The sequence below is a fragment of the Bubalus kerabau genome, chromosome 2 (assembly GCF_029407905.1).
Source record: "Bubalus kerabau isolate K-KA32 ecotype Philippines breed swamp buffalo chromosome 2, PCC_UOA_SB_1v2, whole genome shotgun sequence".
Lineage (NCBI taxonomy): Eukaryota > Metazoa > Chordata > Mammalia > Artiodactyla > Bovidae > Bubalus > Bubalus kerabau.
In genome coordinates, this window is record NC_073625.1 from 39,824,316 (window position 1) to 39,837,929 (window position 13,614).

Below are 13,614 nucleotides of genomic sequence, written 5' to 3' on the forward strand. Positions count from 1 at the left end.
CTTCCAATGAATATACAGGACTGATTTGCTTTAGAATTAACTGGCTTGATCTCCTTGCAGTCCAAGGGACTCTCAAAAGTCTTCTCCAACACCACAGTTCAAAAGCATCAATTCTTCAGTGCTCAGCCTTCTTTAGGGTTCAACTCTCACATGCATACATGACTACTGGAAAAACCATAGCTTTGACTAGATAGATCTTTGTCAGCAAAGTAATGTCTCTGCTTTTTAAAATGCTGTCTTGGTTTGTCATAGCTTTTCTTCGAAGGAGCAAGCGTCTTTTAATTTCATGGCTGCAGTCACCATCTGCAGTGATTCTGGAGCCCAAGAAAATAAAGTTTGTCACTGTTTTCATTGTTTCCCCATCTATTTGTCATGAAGTGATGGGACCGGATACCATCTTAGTTTTCTGAATGTTGAGAAAAAGCCAGCTTTTTCACTCTCATCAAGAGGCTTTTTTTTTCAGTTCCTCTTCCCTCTCTGCCATTAGGGTGGTGTCATCTGCATATCTGAGGTTATTGATATTTCTCCCAGCAACCTTGATTCCAGACTTGTTATTTATCCAGCCCAGCATTTCACATGATGTACTCTGCATGTAAGTTAAATAAGCACACTGATAATATCTAGCCTTGATGTACTCCTTTTCCAATTTTGAACCAGTCTGTTGTTCCATGTCCAGTTCTAACTGTTGCTTCCTGACCTGCATAAGGTTTCTCAGGAGGCAGGTCAGGTGGTCTGGTATTCCCATCTCTTTAAGAATTTTCCAGTTCATTGTGATCCACACAGTCAAAGGTTTTTGCATAGTCAATAAAGCAGAAGTAGATGTTTTTCTAGAACTCTCTTGCTTTCTTTATGATCCAACGGATGTTGGCAATTTGATCTCTGGTTCCTCTGCCTTTTCTAAATCCAGCTTGAACATCTGGAAGTTCATGGTTCACATACTGTTGAGGCCTGGCTTGATGAATTTTGAGCACTACTTTGCTAGCGTATGAGATGACTGCAATTGTGCGGTAGTCTCAACATTCTTTGGCATTGCCTTTCTTTAGGATTGGAATGAAAACTGACCTTTTCCAGAAAAACACTGAGAAAACAGTATAAATAAGCTAGATCTAACAAACATCTGTATATAGAACATTGTATCCACAATAACGGAATGAATACACATTCTTCTCAAGTGCACACACAACATTCACCTGGCCAGATCAAATGTTAGGGCATAAAAACAAGTCTCGACCACTTTAAAAAATCTTAAAATATGTTCTCCTCTCACAACAGAATGAAATGAGATACCAAAAACAGAACCAAGTTTGGAAGGCTCAAAAATATGTAGAAATTAAATAAGAAGCTCCTAAATAACCAATGGGTCAAAGAAGAAATCATGAGAGAAAATGGTAAACACTTGAAATAACTTAAAACAAAAATACCAAATTTCATGAGATGAAGCTACAGCTATCCTTAGAAGAAATTTATAACTGTAAAACCATCAAAAAAGAATCAAGATTTCATATGAATTTTCTAATGCTCTAACTAGAGAAATAAAAGAGCAAACTGAACCCAAAACAAGCAGTAGGAAACAAATAATTATAGTGAAAATTTAAAAAAGAGAAGAAACACAATGGAGAAAGAGCAAAGAAACCAAAAGTTGGTTCTTTGACAAGATCAAAGAAATTGACAAGCCTTTAGCTTAAACTGATCAAGACAAAAAGAAAAGCGATATTAATTCATACTAGGAATGAGCTGCTACTGACCTTATCAAAATAAAAAGGACTATTACAGAATACTACAAACAAGTGCATACCAACAAATTAGACAACCTAGATGAAATGAACAAACTCCAGAAAGACACAAACTATTTAAACTGACGCAAGAATAGAAAACTTAAGCAAACCTGTAACAAGAGACTGAATTACTAATCAAAAACCCTCCCACAAAAAAAGGCCAGGCCCAGATGGCTGCACTGGTGAGTTCTCCCAAATGCTTGAAGAACTAACACCAATCCCTATAAACTTCAGAAGACAGAAGAACACAGCCTAGCTAATTCTAAGATGCCAATACTGCCTGACTCCAAAACCAGAAAAAGTCATTCTAAGTACTGAGCAATATACCTTATGAATACAGCTGCTGCAAAAATGAAAATAAAGTACTAGCAAACTGATCCAGTTAAAAAAAAAAAAGTATACAACATAACCAAGCAGAGTTTATCCCAGGAAAGCAAAGTTAGTTCACCACATGAAACCAATCTAATACAGCACATTAAAGAAATGAATGACAAATATATATATATATATATCTCTCTCTCACATGAATATCTCAATAACTGCAGAAAAAGCATTTTGACAAAACCCAACATCCCTTAATAATAAACAAATCGAAACCAACAAAAACTAAGAATAGAAGGAAATTTCCTCAACCTGACAAAGTGCACCTATTAAAAAAAACATCCAAAGCTAACATCACACTTAATAGAGAAACACAGAAAGCTTTTCTCCTAAGACTGGCAGCCAGACAAGATGTCCACTCTCACTACTTCTATTCAATACTGTGCTGGAGGTTATAGTCAGGGCAATTAGAATAGAAAAGGAAATAAAAGGCATCCAGATTGGAAGGGAAGAAGTAAAACTATCTCTGTAGACAGATTACACAACACCATACACAAAAAAATCCTAAGAAAATCACAAAGACACTTAGCTAATAGCAAGTTCAAAAACTTGCAGGATACAAAATCAACATACAAAAATCAGTTCTATTTCTGTATTTTAATAATTCAACAATCTAAAAATGAAATTAAGAAAACAACTCCATTTACAATAGCATCAAAAAGTAAATAAATTGGGAATAAATTTAACCTAGAAGGGGCAAGATTCACACACTGAAAACTACAAGACATAATGGAAAGAAATTACAGATAAGAAAATAAAAACATGGCCATGGATCGCAAGATTAAATAGCAACACTTATATAATTAATGACTTAACACAATCTCTATTAAATATCAGTTGCTCCCATCCCTCCCTCCCTGCAAGTGACAAGCAAATCCTGAAATTCATACAGAAATGCAAAGGAACTGGAAGAAAATAAAAATTGGAGAAGACACACTTCCAACTTGAAAACTTACTGTAAAGCTACAGTAATTAAGTAATCATGAAATTAAAAGGCACGTGCTCTTTGGAAGAAAAGCTATATGACAAACCTTAGACAGTGTATTAAAAATCACAGACATCACTTTGCTGACAAAAGTCCATATAGTCAAAGCTATGGTTTTTCCAGTAGCCATGTAGGGATGTGAAAGTTGGACCATAAAGAAGGTTGAACACTGAAGAACTCCTGTTTTTTAATTGTGTTGGAAAAGACTCTTGAGAGTCCCTTGGATAGCAAGGAAATCAAACCAGTTAATCCTAAAGGAAATCAATCCTGGATATTCATTGAAAAGACTGATGTTGAAGCTACAATATTTTGGCCACCTGATGGGAAGATCTGACTCATTGGAAAAGACCGTGATGCTGGGAAAGACTGAAGGCAGGAGGAGAAGGGGGTGACAGAGGATGAGACAGCTGGATGACATCACTGACTCAATGGACATGAGTTTGAGCAAACTCCAGAATACAGTAAAGGACACCGAAGCCTGGCGTGCTGCAGTCCATGGGGTTACAAAGAGTAGGCCACAATAACAACGGTAATCAAGACAGTGTGGTGCTGGCATTAAGATAAACACACAGATCAATAGAACAGAACTGAGAATCCAGAAATACATCCATGTATCTATGGTCAATTAATTTTCAACAAGGACACCAATTTAATTTAATGGGGAAACAACAGTTTATTCAACAAGTGGTACTGGGACAACTGGACAGTCACATGTAAAAGTGAACGTGACACCACAGCTCACACCACGGGCAAAAACTTAACTCAAGTAAACCACAGACCTAAGTGTTAAAGACAGAACTATACAACTCTGAGAAGAAACCACAGGTGTAAATTTTCACACCCTGCAATCAGGCAATCATTTCTTAAATATGACATTTAAAACTGAAACAAAAGAAAAAATAGAAACACTGGGCTTAAAAATTTTTAACTTGTGCTTCAAAGGATACCAACGAGAAAGTGAAAAGGCAACCCACAGAGAGGGAGAAAATGTTTGCAAATAATATGTCTGATGAGGGTCTTATTATGTGTGCAAATAATATGTGTCCAGAATGAAGAACTCTATCTCAAACAAGAAAAATAACTCAAGTTTTAAAAAACGGACAGTGTTTGAGTAGACATTTCTCCAAAGATATATAAATAGCCAATTAAACCACGAAAAGCTTTTCAACATCATTGGTCACTAAGGAAATACAAGTCAAAACTACAGTGAGATACCACTTCACATCCACAACAATGACCATCAACATAAAGAGGGATAACAAGCCTCGAACATTACTGGTAGGAATGTAAAATGTACACCCAATCCAAAAAACTGGCACTTCCACAAAATGCTAAACAAATGGTTTCCGTGTAACTCAGAAATTTCATTCCTAGGTGCATATATACCCAAAAGGATCGAAAATATATATATTCACATGAAAACTTGCACATAAATGTTCATAGCAGCATTACTCAATGGCCAAAGCGCAAATAAACCAAATGTCTGTCTACCAACTGATGAAGATAAACAAAACATGGTATTATTCAGTAACTCGAAGGAATAAAAAACTGACACAGGCTACGACACGAATGAAACTCCAAAACATGATGCCAAGGCAAAGAAATCCAACACAAGAAGCTGCATAATGTCGGGTTCCATTTATGAGGAATGTCCAGACTAGGTAAATCCAAAGACAAAAAGTAGATTGATGGCTGCCAGGGGCTGGGAGTAAGGAGCCCAAGGGGAATGACTGCTAATGGTTATGGAGCTTGTTCTGAGGGGATAAAATGGTCCTGGATTAGGTGGTGATAACTGCCACAAACATCTGAATAGAATTCATTAAAAACTACTAAAACGTACACTAACAGGGCGAGTTTATAGTATGTGGATTTTAACTAAAAAAAAGAAAGAAAGAAAGAAACACCAAACATAACTATTCACATTGAAAGGAAATAGCAGAAGAAATTCAGATCCTCAGAAATGGAAGAGTAAGAGAAAGAATAAATATACAGATAAACATGACACTATTTTTTCCTCTTATTTAAAACACAGACAAGTGTTTAGAGCACAGTGACAACACTGTCTTGCACGCCTCTAATGCACATGGTTGAAATCCATACGACCACCCTAACACAGGGGAGGGGGCAGAAACTATGCACACCCAGTTGCCAGGTCTCTACCTGTATTTTATGTGGCGTGGTACAATACTAAGTCTAAGCAGACTCAGAAGTTAAGGATCTATTTTGTAACCCCTAAAGCAATCACTAAAAATAAATAAAAAGAATGGAGAGAATTTTAGTCTAAAAACTAACACATCAAATAATCCCAAATAGGGACGGAAAAGGGAAGAAAGGAGCAAATGTGTCTCCTGCCTCTGCCTGGAAGGCCAAGAAGGGGTGATGGGCCACGGCCGGGAGCCCACCAGCCCCACATCTCAGTCCAGGATGCTGTCCCACTCAAAGGGCTGACGCCAGGGCTGGGGGAGAGCAGGCACGAGGTCACAGAGACACAGGAACTGGCTGAAGGGACTCCCACTACCCAAATCTGAATGATCTAATAAGCACCAGACAGTGTGAACTATAAGTCGTTGAAAAATACAGAAACCCAGGAGCTGACACTAATCAATCAGTGTGGGACAAAAGAAGGCTCTTTCTCACAGCACACAGCTGGGCACAGCCATAAGCGCTGGACTTGGAAAATAGTCATCCTATAAGACTCGGGGTTAAGGTTGGTTCAGGCAAGAACCATCATGAACGATATACCTGGGGCCAAGGGAGCAAAAGGTCTACATGATCTGAATCTGCCTCCCCACAGGCAGCTTATTAGCCTCAAAGAAGGAAACAACTGTCATCACACAGTGGAAAAAAAAAACAGCAACACCTTGCCAGGTGACCGAAACTCGCATTCCATTAGGAGGCAGACGGAAACAGCAGGTTTCCAGGTAGGCACACCTCACTCATGGAGCCTCTTGAGTGGGAAACCATAACCTGAGCCTAATCACGGGGAAACAGGACACATCCGAAATGAAGAACACCTTGTTTTAAACAAGAGGGGAGAGTGAGGCTGGAATCTTAAAACCTGCCTAGACAATGGAAGACAAAGAAATGGAATCAATCGTCATGCCTCACTGTTAAAGTTTTTTTTTAATTAACAGGCTTAATTCTTTAAGAGCAGCTTCACACATCAACAGCCAAAGTCTATGCCTTATATTTTGCTTTACTGTTTTCATGTAAATTTACTCTAGTTTTCTAGAAAATCAGCAGTATGACTCGTTTACATCTGGATTTCAGGAAACTTGATTTATATCATTGATACCCCACTCCCTCTGACCTCAACCTCCTCCTAAAGCCTCCCCTTGACTATTCCTGCATTCTTGCACGGGCTCAACTGTGTCCTCTAAATTCACATGAAGTTCTAACACCCAGGACCAAATGACATGACTACAGTTGGAAATGGGGCCTTGAAGGAGATAGTGAAGGTTGAATGAGGTCCCTGGGGGTGGGTAACCCAGTAAGATTAGGGTCCTTATAAAAGAGATGAGGACACAGAAACAGCCAGACCAAGTGAAGACAGAAACAAGATGGCCACCAGCAAGCCAAGGAGAGGCCTCAGAAGAACCCAACGCTGTGGACACCTTCATCGTGGACTTCTAGCCTCACGAAGTCTGAGAGATACATTTCTGCTGCTTAAGGCCACAGTCTGTGGTGTTCTGTTAGAGACTGGCCACCTTAGTAGACTAACAATCTGCTTCTCTGTTCCCTCAACACACCACACAGACTCCATCTCAGGGTCTCTGGGCAGGACCCGTCTTTCGTCCTAGGAAACTGAGGATGTCAAATGCCCCCAGTAAGAGGCAGAGAAAAGATGGAAACAAAACTTTATCTAGTTCTGTGATTCATGCAAAATATCTCCACACTCTACCAATACTAGATAACTTAAGGGGGAAAAAAAAAAAAAACAGGAGAAAGGACTCACTTGTCAACCCAGAGCACTGAGACGAGCTTTACACCTCTCTTCTGTGCTTTTTCCCAGGTGCTCTGGTACCCGTCTTTGAACACGACATGAGTTACTTGTTTGTTAAAAGTTTTTGAAACCTGCAGACAAAAGGCAGAAAACAAAAGTAAATTTATTACTACCTGCATAAGTTTCTTAAGTACAAGCCAGTGTCACTCTTGTAGACACTTCCAAAAAGGCAACAAAATAATTAGCAAATAGTATCAACCAATATAAACAACAATATATACAAATAGTATCAACCAATATATACAATACATTCCCACCCCTGTTTATTCCAGGACTGCAAGGCTAGTTTAGAACAAAAAGTCAATCATTATTCACTTCATTAACAAAGTAGAAGAGAAAAATCATAGCCACCTCAATTACATGCCAAAAATGCATTAGATAAACTTAAAAAGTTTATTAATGAGGAAAATTCACAGTAAATTAGGATCTGAAAGCTGGTATAAGACTGCATGATGGGAAATGCTAAAACCTTTCTGTTGAGGAGTATCTCCATTCTATCCAACTGGCCCCAGCCAGCACAGTATGTCAAGAAAAGAAAAAGTGTTAGGATTAGAGAAAAATAAAACGACCCTGTGCAGGTAAGAGTCAATTGTGCACATTGTTAAAAAATCCCATAAATGCCACAGAACTCAGAAGAGTTTGATAAGTTTTCTGGACACAATGCAGATATGCAAAAATTACTAGTTCTATATAACAGCAATAGGAAAAAGAATTCAAAAGATACCATTCATAACAGCAACAAAATAACCAGAGAAAAATCATAAAACATCACTGAGAAAATTAAAGAAACCCTAATCAGCAAAGGCATACATCATGTTGATGCTTTAGAAGATTCCCATGTATAAACATGTCAGTTCCCTCCAGAAGATTCCTGTGTATAAACATCAGTTCTCTCCATACTGATCTGCTGTTCTCTATTCAATACCAATCAAGATTCCAAAAAAAGCTTCAGGCTACAAACTGACAAACCAGTTCCAATTATGTTATCTGGGAAAGCAAAAGGCTAGGAAAGCCAGGACTCCTTGCTTGAAGAACAAAGGGTAAGACTTATTATAAAGAGTAATTAAGACAAGGGGGTTGTCATGAGAACAGACTGTATGGGTACTGAAACATGGTTACCGAATGACAAAGGTGTCACTGTGCTAAAGGACAGTCTTTTCAATAAACGGTGTTGAGACAAATGATCACCCACTGGGAAAAAATCAAGGCTATGGTTTTTCCAGTGGTCATGTATGGATGTGAGAGTTGGACTGTGAAGAAAGCTGAGCGCCAAAGAACTGATGTTTTTGAACTGTGGTGTTGGAGAAGACTCTTGAGAGTCCCTTGGACTACAAGGAGATCCAACCAGTCCATTCTAAAGGAGATCAGTCCTGGGTGTTCATTGGAAGGACTGATGCTAAAGCTGAAACGCCAATACTCTGGCCACCTGATGCGAAGAGTTGACTCATTGGAAAAGACTCTGATGCTGGGAGGGATTGGGGGCAGGAGAAGGGAACATCAGAGGATGAGATGGCTGGATGGCATCACTGACTCGATGGACATACGTGTGAGTGAACTCCGGGAGTTGGTGATGCAGGGAGGCCTGGCATGCTGCAGTTCATGGGGTCGCAAAGAGTCGGACATGACAGAGCAACAGAACTGAACTGATTTCATACCACATACAAAAACTAATTTCAAATGTACTGTAAATCTACATGTGAAAGGCAAAATGATAAAGCTTCCGGAAAATAAGAGAGAAATTCCCACAACCGCCATGTAGAAATAGATTTTTTAAAACAAGATACACACACAGAAGCTCACCATAAGGAATAAACTACCATTATCATCAAAAGATGCTGCTGCTGCTAAATCACTTCGGTCATGTCCGACTCTGTGCGACCCCATAGACGGCAGCCCACCAGGCTCCCCCATCCCTGGGATTCTCCAGGCAAGAACACTGGAGTGGGTTGCCATTTCCTTCTCCAATGCATGAAAGTGAAAAGTGAAAGTGAAGTCGCTCAGTCGTGTCCCACTCTTCGTGACCCCATGGACTGCAGCCTACCAGGCTCCAGTCCATGGGGTTTTCCAGGCAAGAGTACTGGAGTGGGGTGCCACTGCCTTCTCCGCAAAAGATGCTATTAAGGTGAAAAAGCAAGCCACAGACAGAAAATATTGCAATTCACATGGCTGACAAAGGGGTCAACTGAAGAGTATAAAGAATGCTTCCAAATCAAGAAGAAAAAGAAAAAGAAAAACCCAACGCAAACATGAGGTGGAGACCTGAACAGGTCTTCAAAATAAGTATGGGAAGAAGTACAGGAAAATGGAAATGCACACCAGGCTGATACACCACCAGAAACACACTGTGATGGCTGAAGGTAAAGACAGACAAGACCAAGCATACACAGCAGTGGGGCTTTTATATGCTGACAGAATTATAAACTCATTCAAACACCGCAGAAAGCTGCTAGGAAATCACCGACAGCTTTCTCAGATGTGAAACGGTCTTCTGTCACACAGAAGGCATCTTTGTTCTAAAAGATACAGGCTAAATATATTTAGGGACAAATTATGGTATCTGCAACTTACTTTTGAATGGTTCAGGAAAAAAATACATATACTGTTTAGAGAGATGGAATCCAAGCAAGTATGTTAATTATTGGGTCTATATTCACCATACTATTCTTTCAACTTTTCTATTTGAAAAATTGCTAAATAAAAGGTGGGGGGAAAAAAAATTCAAGAGATCTAAGACCTTAATACTACTCTCAAAAGCCATTCTGCCAACTCCTATGTTCCACGGCTTTCTCCTGTCACAATAACACGCGGAGCACAAGTATGTAGCTGGTATCATCAAGTGGAAACCCTCCCCAAATCCTAATGGATTTACCTTCTGATTTAGCAGAAAAAAGGTGTCTTCTCGGGTTCAAAAGCAAACCCCAGGCCCTGCCTTCTGACTGTCACCCTAGTCTGCTCTTGGGTCTTTCCCCTGCTCACTAGGTCAGGGAACACGGTGAGTCAAAGGAAACTCAGGAGCAGACACTCTGCCTGAGTAAGGGAGAACACTGCCCTCCAGTTTATGTTATGCCCTGACCGTCCCTAATCCTTGCCCTGGCTTCAGTGGTAGCTTACCTGTGTTAATCTCTCCTTTCACCAGCCGGCCAGCCCCTCTCCCCCAAGTCTCCCCAGCCACGAAGTCAGCTCACATCTGAACCCTGGCTTCGAGCTGCTGCCTTCACCACCCCATTCCTCAGGTCTCCATGATTCCCTTAACCCAGCTCACTGAACATGGTGACACTCAACAATGACCTTACAGCTTTCAAGCTCAAAGAATATATTTCCCAATCCTAACTTTTCTTAAGCTTAGGCAGCGTTTTAGAATTTCCATCTTTGAAGTCTGTCCCTCCTCCCACTTTCAGGCGTGTTTTCTGGATTCTCCTGGTATCCTTCCCAGTCTCGGTCCCGGGGTCCATGACTCCCATACCAGCCCTGGAAATACTAAACAGGTTCCACCTTCAGCACTTTTCATTCTAACCACCTGGGTAATCACCACACCTGACTCTTATGTTCCTGACAGTATCTCTAGCCCTGACAATCTCAAGTTCTAGATTTGTACATCCAAATGTCTATCAGGTTACTTCCAATATCCCCAGATTCACAACTTTTCCCTTAAAAAAACTATTCCTTTTCCTGTATTCCACACTTTGATGAAGAGTATCAGGCATCCGAACAGCCAGTGGCAGGACCTGTATTTCCATCCTGGAGCTCTCCTCTTGCATCACCCCCTAGCCCAGCTGTTCTCAATTTCTCGTACCATGGTTCTCTCCTTTTTTCTTCTGCCACTTACCCACTGTCCTCTTTGTCCATCATGCTTTAAGAAAAAACTCCCAAAATAAGAAAATGCAAATAGATCTCCTTATGTTTCAGATGACTGTCAGGTGCAGCAATGGTAAAATGAATTTCTTACCTTTGCCCCCATATCCACAAGTTGATTCCTAAAGGTCTTTGAGTAATTTTCTGTCCCATTGGCTGACCACACTTCAACATAGGCCACAACATCTGAAAACAAACAAGATGCTAGCATGAAATATATCTGATATACCCTCACCCAAAGATTTCAACAGATTGTTCTCCTGTTCTATTCACATTAAAAAGTAAATTTAAAATTTCTTGTTAAAATGGCCATTAGATTCTTTAAAATTTCAAGGGAAAAACAACTTTACTCATACATATGTCACAGTTTACATTCTAAACTCTTCCCAAATTCTTAAACCAAGCCTAACTTTCTAGAGCCAGAGTCTGTTTTCTGTAAAGGACCAGAATGCAATTATCTTAGGCTTTGAGGGCCAAACAACCACTCAGAAGGCTGCAGCACAAAAGCAAAGACAAAAGCATAAATGCATTCCAACAAAACTTTATGGAAAATGAAGCCTGAATTTGATATAGATTTCATTTGTCCTCCTCCTTCGGTTCCTCTCAATCATTTAAAAAAGTAAAGGGCACTTTTAGTTTGCAGGTCCTACAAAAACACGGCCAACAGGCAGCCTTCGAGGGGCAGGAAACAGTTTACGAAACCCTCCCTGCTCAAAGCCTGGTGCCTTTCAGGCGTGCCTGGAGGGAATCATTCCTCACTGAGAGGTTCTGGTCACATTGACAGAGAACAGGGAGAGGAGTTACTGGTTCTTTTTCTAATTTTACTAGAGCCCCCTCCCCGCAAATCCACCCGGCCATACAAAGACGCCAGAACCCAGGAAAAGCTGAAAACCAACCCACCCCCACCCCTCCCTCCCGCCGCCCCCCGGGCCTCCCAGCCCTTCGCGTGTCTGCGCCGCGCGCCTGACCCGGCCCAGGTGGGGCGGCGCGGTCCCTGGGCTCCGAGACGGACCCCCAACCGTCACGGGCGGTGCCGGTTCTGGGTTCGAGGACAGATCCCCGCCTCCTCCCGGCAGCCGGACTGGCGACCCCGGAGTTGCCGCGACTCGGGCACCCGTCCTGAGGCCCGGCCGCCGCCGCCCCGGCTCGATCCCCGCCTGCTCACCTTTCAGGACAGGGCCCCCAAGGCTCCCGGGGACCGCCATAACGGGAGGCGGTGACGCGCAAGCGTGACGCAGTAACAGCAGCGCGCGTGCGCAAGGCGGGCTCTGCGGAAATCCGCCCGTCCGCGTCCTCTGAGCAACCAATAGGGGGCTGGGGGCGGGACCAAGACCCCTCCGCGCGGGCAATGGAGGCAGGTTCTCTCCGTCGTACCTACACGGCGCGTCAGCTCATGCACGGAGACCCGGGGTCTTCGGTTCCCGCGGGAGGTCCCCCTAGCCGGGCTGTCTCCCTCGAGCCCTACAGTCCGCAAACCCCAGAGCGGATGAATCTCAGAGGGAGCGGGGGAGCCTGCCCTCAGGAATAGCCTGGCCGCCTGGCTCCTTATCTTCTGGGTGTCAAACTTCCCGCCAGCCCGGGAGACCCGTCCCCGCCGCGCAGGCCCCGCCCCGAGGGCTGCGCTCATGCGTCCTGCAGGAGCTTGGCCCAACCCCCAGCTTCCCTGCAGTGACATGTAGGAAGGGGCGACTGTTCCCCGCCCCCCGAGTTGAGAAGCGTTTTCTGTTTAATCTACTCGAAACACTAAGTTAAAGGACCGGTGTTGTCTGTATTAAAGAAGGAACCACCAAACGTGTGAAAAGTTTCATTTTTAATGGTTTCAATACCATTTTTGTGTTCTATCATGTAGGATATAGTCAATTACCAGGCTTAAAGAAAAATAATCTTAAGGGAGTTCCCTTATAATCAGATGGTTAAATACAGGCTTCATTTGGAAATCAGACTGGACTTGGAGTTTGGGGGCTGATATCAGCCACTACAGGGCAGGGAGGCCTGTAGTCCATGGGGGGCAAAGAATCCGACAGGACTGAGCAACTGGACACCACCACCAATCAGCCACTAGCTAGCTATGAGATGTTAATGAGTTACTAACACTCTCCAAGTTTCATTTTCTTGTAGAAAAGCATTAATAATAGTAGAGATAATGCTATGCTAAGTCACTTCAGTCGTGTCCGACTCTGTGCGACCCCATAGATGGCAGCCCACCAGGCTTCCCCGTCCCTGGGATTCTCCAGGCAAGAACACTGGAGTGGGTTGCCATTTCCTTCTCCAATGCATGAAAGTGAAAAGTGAAAGTGAAGTCGCTCAGTCGTGTCTGACTCTTAGCGAGCCCATGGATTGCAGCCTAACAGGCTCCTCCGTCCATGGGATTTTCCAAGCAAGAGTACTGGAGTGGGGTGCCATTGCCTTCTCTGAGTAGAGATAATAGCTAACATTTAATGAACACTTGGGTTTGCTACGTGGCTCAGTGGGTGAAGAATCCTCCTGCAAATGCAGGAGACCCAGGGATGGAGCCCTGGGTCAGGAAGATCCCCTGGAGGAGGAAATGGCAACCTACTCCAGTATTCTTGCCTGGAAAATCCCGTGGACAGAGGAGCCTGGCGGGCTACAATTCGTAG

General features: G+C 42.4%; 1 protein-coding gene across 17 annotated transcripts in view; it reads right to left on the bottom strand.

The window, feature by feature from the left end:
- MCPH1 (microcephalin 1) overlaps positions 1-12,599 on the bottom strand; it is a 229,870-nt gene extending 217,271 nt beyond the window's left edge. For 10 of the 17 annotated variants that reach the window (XM_055567550.1, XM_055567558.1, XM_055567560.1 and 7 more), the window contains exons 1-3: positions 12,162-12,598; positions 11,091-11,182; positions 7,097-7,215 (exon numbers count right to left, since the gene is read on the bottom strand). In XM_055567550.1, the coding sequence (XP_055423525.1) occupies positions 7,097-7,215; positions 11,091-11,182; positions 12,162-12,201 (251 nt within the window). In that variant the 5' untranslated portion in view covers positions 12,202-12,598. The other 7 variants (XM_055567563.1, XM_055567567.1, XM_055567551.1 and 4 more) reach the window with 6 other exon arrangements.
- Between the last annotated feature and the right edge of the window lie 1,015 nt (positions 12,600-13,614).